Raw genomic sequence first — 8,217 nt, forward strand, 5'->3', positions numbered from 1 at the left:
AGATGTGTATAAGAGAGGGGCTCTAACTTAGAAGATACGGCAATTTTTGGTGATTTTTAACTACTTGAGTGTGGTTTTTGGGAGTACTGTACCAAATACTCATAAAATGGGGATTGATAGAACTTGTCATTTAAGGGTAGCCTAGATCTCTAAAGAGAGTTTGAATTCAATACTGGTGACTGGGTTCTTGTTAAGTATGATGGTAATGAGTTTCCAACAGAAATAACTGATTTTGCAAATGATGAGATTAGATTTAAATGTTATGCAGGTCAGACCAAAGTCTATTTTGGGGTGTTTTTTTTTAATTGCTAAGCCCTGTAACCCTCCAAAAACACCACAAATCCCACCTAACCCTCTTTATCATGTAGTACTTGATACAACAATATAAAAAAATTCATTACAGCCTATTTTTTGGGTAAAAATGCCAATTTTCGTTAAAACAAATTACTTAACCCTGAAACCTTCAAAAACACCACAAAAACCATCAAAATTTCGTGATAGTGATTGAATCATGTAGTATTACAGTATATTTACTTGGTATCTCAATAAAAAAAAAATTATGTTGTACAACCTATTTTTGGGGTAAAAAGGCCAATTTTACCCCTTGCCCCCCCCCCCATCCCTTCCAANNNACATCATATTCTGTTTATTATTTTATTGAGATATCAAGTGAGTCCATACCACATGATATAGTCTTAATCAAAGGGATTAAGGTAGGGTTTACAGTGTGTTTTTGGAGATTTGCAGTGTATTTTTATATTTTTCACAAAAAATTAACATTTCACCTCAAAAATAGGTTGTTATGAACATAAAATTATTAATTATTTTTTATTGAGATGCCAAGTCAGTCTAATGAATAAAAGGTTGAATTTATTACTAATTTAGTTGTATATTTTTGTGTCAATTATATGTACGTCCGACACAATTTAGACATGTACGTCCGACACAATATATTGTACGTCCGACATGTCTTCAATCGTCCATTTTTTCTTAAGAAAATGTAAAATTACAAAAAGTTTTTTTAGCCTTCCACATCAACTAATTATTAGTGAATAATAATCAGAAAACATCACTTCCATAAATCTTAACAAATCACAGACATTTTCCATCATGCCTCCTTGCCTAATTGTAAAGTTTGATATGGAGTTCTTTATTCTACAGAGATGATTTCGAATAATGTTTTGTGCCTTAAACATATTTGCATTTTACATTCATAGGCCTATTAACTTTTGTAAAGTAGATAATATATATTATAACTTAGTGTTTTTTTTTCACTTAATCAAAATAGTATATTTTATATTGAGTTTTTTTGTTCACAGCACACCTTTAATTGTTACGTGAATAACATGAGCTCATCGTCTCAGCGAAGGACCGGTAAGAATGAACCACAAAACGTATGTGTGATCCATACTGTAAATTCAAACAGGTTTAGCAGGTTTTCGAACCTTAAAGGAAATTCAAATGTACGTTTTAAAGAGCTTCAAACTATTAAAAGGAAAAGACTGTCATTACATTTTGGCAGCAACAGACGTTATGAAGATCAATGTTATTGTCTGCCAGATACTTTAGATGGGTTTGACTTAAAAACACACTGGATATCATAATGGCTGTTACACGCGGTTTACTTAGCGAGTACCTGAAACTGAAACCATTACACACAAATTATCATCTGTCAGACCCAAAAGAACTCCATCTACTGAAGTATTATTTCCCCCTGATTGCATATTTTGCTCCAAAGAAGGCAAAAAGGAAATTTGGAATAATGAAGGATACTGGACCACAGAAACTACTGTACTAGAAGAGTTAGAGAGTGCCATATTTAATCAACTCAAGGGTGAGGGAAACGCCATAGCTCCTAAAATTGTTAAAGGGCCTGCTAATAAACTATTTCACTTTGAATGGGACAATTTTAACCTTAACTTATCAAGTGTACATGGCCGACAATTTCTGAATGCCAGTGCGGGAATAATGATTCAGGCTGCTCATCAACATCTAAGGATATTCCTCAATACAACATACCAAACAGGAAAGGCCCCAGTATGAAAAACTTCAAAGCAAAACATCCATTAACAAATAAACAATTTTATGATGAAGGTGTAAGCGTATACAAAACATGGTTGTTTTCAAGGTATATAGGATCTAGTGGCATCAAACAAACTGTGCCTTCGTTTAGTGGTTTCATCTCTGGAACTGGAAAGCCACCTAAAACGACGCAGTACAATAGAGTACTTTCCACTAGTAGATGCCCCTATCACCGATTATGGAACTGTTAAAAACTTGCTGAAAAAAAACAAAAAAAAACGCTCTAGCAACCAAGGAGGTCGGTTAACAATATTCCATAGAAACATTTGATCTTGAGGTGATTATGAAAGCTCTTCCTATAGTTTGGGAAAACCCTGATGACTACAACAATCACATAATGCTGATTGGTGCCTTTCATACATCAATGAACTATCTCAAGATGATTGGTCATGAAGTTGTTGGATCTGGATATTCAGATATAATAAATGAAGCAGGTTTGCTGTCATCAAGTGGTTCTTTAAATGGAGTTTTAAATGGCAAATCCTACAAGAAGTCACTTTTTTGTTTTCAGACAATTACTGAAGCATTGGGACGTCTGTTAATTGAAAAGTACATACAGTGTAGCAGAGAGTAAAGTTAACATCTACAACATTGACATCAATATGCTGCTGTTAAAATTAGTCAGTTCTCAAAATGCTGTCCTTAATGATGAGTTCAATAAGTCATTGCTCCAGGGCTTTAATAATTACATAGAGAAAGTTAGAAATGGTCACCTGGGTAAAACATCACAGTTTTGGGTATCTGTATTTGACCATGGTGTTAAGCTGAATCTCCTTCTCTATGCCATCAAAACCAATAAGATGGAAATTTTTCATAAAGTCATGGCAGACATGGGTGAGCTATATTTCTCATTTGGTGGCCAGAATTACGCTAGGTTTCTGTCATGGTTTGATGTCTATCTAACATTGAACATACACATCCTGGATCAAGTGAACTGCTTCGTGATGGTGCTATTTCTGTGGCAAGATCATTGACTCGGCATGTTTAGTGGAAGTAGACAAGACCATGGAAGAGTCATTTATGAAGAAAGGTAAGACTTGTGGGTCTATCGGAGGTGCTGGTTTGTCCGGTTTGTTTAATGTATATGCCACATTTAAACGTTACCTTGACACAACATCTAGTAGAATAGAGTTCTATCAGTCAACACGAGAAATGTGTGGATATGCTCAGGATGAGGGTAAAAAGATGCACAGAGATCTGTACCCTAGTCGAATTCACAAGAGTGAGAGAGCAGTTTTAAGCACAATTGATGCCTTCCGACATTCCTTTTTGAATCCATTTGAAATACAAGATAAATCAAAGTTGTATTGTCTTCATCCGGAGCTCCTATGCCATTTGACATAGAGAAAGATTTTTTGACTGCAGATGAAGTTGGAAGAAACACAAAAGAGAAATTCATTAAGAAAGGCTTATCAAAGATGATGTTTATTATTTTGAGAGAATACCAAAGTTGAAGCTCAAGGCCATGGCGACTATTAACAAAAAAGTGAAGCTCACTAGCAGTAAAGGGAAGGTTGTCCAGTATCAAGATCAGTGTAACTTTAGCTTTTACACTTCTCCTTAAGAGTCAACAGCATGACAAGGCCATAGACATCAATGAAATGATGAGTTATTGTTTAACACCAGGGCCCTATAGTTTAAGGCTTCAGATGGATACTTAAGCAAGACAGACAAAGCAAAGCTGCTGCATATTCTAACAGATGATGACCTACTATCAAACCAGCGTATTTCCTCATTTATAAAAGAAGCTATTTATATCGAAGATGGAAATGCTATATTTCACTCAATGAAAGCCCTCCCAGACACATTTGGTGATATAGCCCTATCTATACTGGATAAAGTTCTCAAGAAGAATGATGTCATATTTTCTACCGATTCATATCACAAAGACTCTATCAAGGCACAAGAAAGGCTAAGACGAGGTAGCAATATTGCTTGTCATAAAGTTAGCTATTCATTCCGCAACAATTTGATTGAATAGTTTACCTATACAAGATGTTAAAGAAATCATCCGAAAGTTACCTGGTTCGCTAGTGTCAACATCCTTTATGGATAAGGGTGACAACACTGCTTGACCATCTTACTGGAGGATCACCGCTGATAAGCAGTTTACTAATAATGTAGGAAGGAGATGATGTGTTGCTGGAAGTTTCGTAAGAGTCCATATAAAATGCCATCTTCCCCCAGGGCTGAAGTTGGTTTCTTTGAATTAAGAATTTTCCTGCCGTCTCTGGGTCTAATTGGGTCAAGGTTAAAAGGTATGAAGTGTTCCTTTAGGGATATAGAGTGGAACCATTTAAGATTTTGGATATCGATGTTATTCGCTCGACTATATTTTTGGGGAAAGTATGTATTGGCTGTTTCCTTTGAGAAAGTGGGAGTTAATTGACCTTTACTAATGTTTCCATTTATACAAATTTTGAAAATTTCCAGAAAGTTTTTAAAGTATTGGTTTTCTTGGTGGCGCGAACGTTTGTGTTGCTTTTTAATCCGCTCCATACATTTCAAATAATTGTTGGCCTTAACTGCTTTTCTAAATTCACGCCGATCTTGATCCGTTCCTATTACACCAAAAGCTTTCTTCCTAAGCATGTTCTTAATTTGTTTTGCTCATTTCGTAGTGTCGCTCTCGTGTTCTATGAAAAGTTTAATTACTGTACATTCTCTATATTTTTCTACTAATATGAGTGTATTTTAAGAAAACATATCTCATAGCTGTAATTTATACAATTTGTAACAATAAAGTTTTATCGTATTTTATTTAGTTTAGAGCGCAGGCCCATAGCCAGGGGGGTTTTTATGGTTCGGGCAAACCCCCTTTTCACAAAATTAGGCTAGGAAGTTTGTTTTCAACAGCAGACACACACTCCAGAACAGAGTGCGTCAAAACGAGTGTTTGTTAATTTTTAGTGATAAAGAATCATGAAACGTCGTAGAATAACTGACTTTTTTTCCTCCGCTGATTGCAAAGAAGAAAACGACAGTCAGTCAGTCCTTTAAGATGGGTTATTGATTTAAAAAATCAAAAGCCTAGCCTACATGTTGACTAGCTAGGTTCACTCCTCGTTCACTTAGAGACAGAACTATAGTATTATACCCCGACGACAACAAACTAGTGTAGGCCTGGCCTAATACAGTAGGACGTAATACAGGTACTAGGCCTAGGCTTTTGTGTAAAAGTTGAAGTGCATGTACAAAATGCGCCATAGGCCTATATTTAAAAAAAAAAAAAAAAACATTTTGTTAATTATTATTGGTTGACCTGGGAGCAGGGCAGGCAGGCCAGCTTTATGATGTCAGTTTTACGTCAGTGCACGTTTACAGAATGAAAATATACACGCTGAATTTCGTTTTTTTTTTTATGAAAGATAGAATTTATCGAACATTTATCTATATAAAAACGAGATTAATATTGTAGAAATTGTAATTTCTAAAGATGCATATAATTCATATTTCATATAATATTAAGGAAGATATACTAAAATGTGCATCAAATCTCAGCTATTATTAATCAGTATGTATTATGTTAAAGTCTTAAAATAATAATTTTGAATTAGGCCTAGTATATAACAAATAATTGTATTAAAGTTTATGTTCTCATGATGTCAGATAACGTATTGAATATGATGCTATATTTTGGGCTTTGACTTAATTAAAACGATGGCCCTGTCAGTAGTAATGACAATATTTGTGCTTTTTTTAGCCATGTAGTAAAATAGTACTATTATTTTCAGTGTACAAAATGAGAGTCAAGAAGTAGTAGTAGAAGTAGTAGAAGAAGAGGAAGAGGAGGAAGAAGAGGAATAGCTATTTTTTTTTGTTTTATAATAATAAATGTGTATATTGATATTGATTATGCGATGAGGGTTTTTTTTTATATATTTTTCGGTGTTATTTAAACATGCCATTTCTCAGAAAATATTTTCTAATTTTATTATATTACCACCTTTTTATTACATAGATCTTTTTCAAAACATAACTGCTTTTAAAACATTATATAGACCAATTAAACACAAAAACTGCTCTGGCATACACATCTAGATGTGTATAAGAGACCCGTGGACCTTAGGCAGGCCCCTGTACCCCACGCCCAGAGAACCCCCCCCCCCTTGAAATGACCTGGCTACGGGCCTGGAGCGTCTACATAAAAAACATGCATGAGATTTGTAATTTTTAAAATAGGGTATTAGGTAACTGAGTATGCTAAATCAGTTCTCAAATTATATAAAATTGGTAAACTTCTCTAAGTTATTCCACTGGCGGATTCAGGGGTGTGGGGCAGTGGGGGCGCCAGGACTTCCCTGATGGCAGGGCAACACCCTGACGGACAGGGGAACAGTTGCCAGGGGAGGGTTTTGAAAAACTTTAAAAATAGCCCCTAGATGCTCATACAGAGCATCTTGACCTACAAAAGGTGTTTGGTAATGCCAAGATATAACTTTCAGGTTTTTAAATATGATCACGCTTAGATTTTCCATAAGGTCATAATAACCTGTCAAAATGCCATTTGATGGTGTTTTTTTTGTATCCCATCGGCGCCCAAACTAATAATATATATAGGCCTATCCAATTCAGGCTAACATTTGATATAAACATTTTAAAATGTATTTTTTTTATCCTTTAACGAATTTCTCCTAATTTCCCCTACGGGGGCTGTAGCACCTCCTGGTCCCCAACCCCCGTAGTGCCACTACTTGGGAGCAGCCGGGTTGGGCCACCATTTTTCTGTTTGAAAAAAATGGAGAAAAATAGAAAATTCTACTCAAATTTTGGAGCCTGAGAGTTCCATTTCCAACCATCTAAAGGTGGTATAGACCCTCCATCTTTGAAAGTCCCTATCTAGCCCCCATCTCTATTTCAAATTCCTAGATCCGCCACTGTATTCCTTATGTTATTTTACTGAATTTTTGTCTTTGGATAGGATATGTACAGTATCTATATATGTTTAAGTTTACATCATATACAGCACTTGATATAATCTCTTAGTCTGAACTTGACATTAAAGTGTAAAACTGAATGTGTATAACAATGGATGGCATCAATTGTAAATGATACACATAAATGTGTGTGGTAAAAAACCTCTTCATTTGCAACGATGATTAAAATTGATGCCAAATAAATACAAGATATTATTATTATAAATTCTGTTGATGTTTCACTACAGTCGTTTTTAGTCCTTAGAAAAATTATGCATGTGATTTATAGCAGCATCTTAAACAATTTACACCTTCACTCGGAAATATACAGTGAATGGGAAGAGGTCTCTTACTGATTCCTGGTTCTTATGTCTTTGCTGTCATTGGTAGATGATTCATCAAATCCTAGATCACCATGTTTGGTATTTAGTGCAGTAAATGTCTCAGTATCAAATTCGTAATGGTCATCAGGCTGTAGTGAAACAAATTGAAATTAGTATAGTTGGCTCATACACTAGTGGAAATTACTGTACGAATGTTAAATTAATGCATTAAAAAATTTCCTGAGGACCTGCAATACGATTGACATATAACTTAACCTATTGCAACAGTAGACAGTAACTTCAAATTTCTTTGATATATATTTATGTTCAGGTTCCAGTACAAATTTCAAAAAATGACTTTCAGAAATGGCTATACAAAACTAGCATTCTACCCAATATACTGTAGGTTTTATTATATTTTTTGGATTAAATAATTTAAACGGTCACCTCATGCAAAATACTGTCCAACGTTGGTGTTTTTTCCAACTCCGGAATGTCAAATTCACTGTCATCTATCTGATGGGATAAATTTAGATACGTCAATGTACATTGTGTTAGTTTCCACATTGCACTACAAAACCAAAGAAATCAACACACAGCAACTTCAATTAATCTAATTATGCAGGGTTCGTATGTTTTTAAAATGGAAAATTTCCAGACAATTCCAGGACATTCCGGGTCAAATTTTCCAAATTTCAAGGACACATTATATCGTCAGTAAAATATCGGCGATTTGACGATTGATTATAAAACATGTATGCTGTACTAAGTTTCAATGCATGTTATTTGAGTGTATGTTTTAAGTTTTACCTAACTCTAATATGGAGGCGATGGATCTGTCTTTTTTTCTCACGCTTATGGGAAATTCTGATTTTCTCAAACATGAAAAAATTTGT

General features: G+C 34.8%; 1 protein-coding gene across 1 annotated transcript in view; it reads right to left on the reverse strand.

The window, feature by feature from the left end:
* Positions 1–7,888, reverse strand: part of LOC117102183 (vacuolar protein sorting-associated protein 8 homolog) — a 34,356-nt gene extending 26,468 nt beyond the window's left edge. The window contains exons 1-2 of the mRNA XM_033242399.1: positions 7,769–7,888; positions 7,352–7,470 (exon numbers count right to left, since the gene is read on the reverse strand). Coding sequence (XP_033098290.1) covers positions 7,352–7,470; positions 7,769–7,888 — 239 coding nt within the window. The remainder of the gene's footprint in view (positions 1–7,351; positions 7,471–7,768) is intronic.
* Between the last annotated feature and the right edge of the window lie 329 nt (positions 7,889–8,217).

This window comes from Anneissia japonica, unplaced genomic scaffold, assembly GCF_011630105.1.
Source record: "Anneissia japonica isolate Jap-2015-1 unplaced genomic scaffold, ASM1163010v1 scaffold287785_len535756_cov143, whole genome shotgun sequence".
Taxonomy (NCBI): domain Eukaryota; kingdom Metazoa; phylum Echinodermata; class Crinoidea; order Comatulida; family Comatulidae; genus Anneissia; species Anneissia japonica.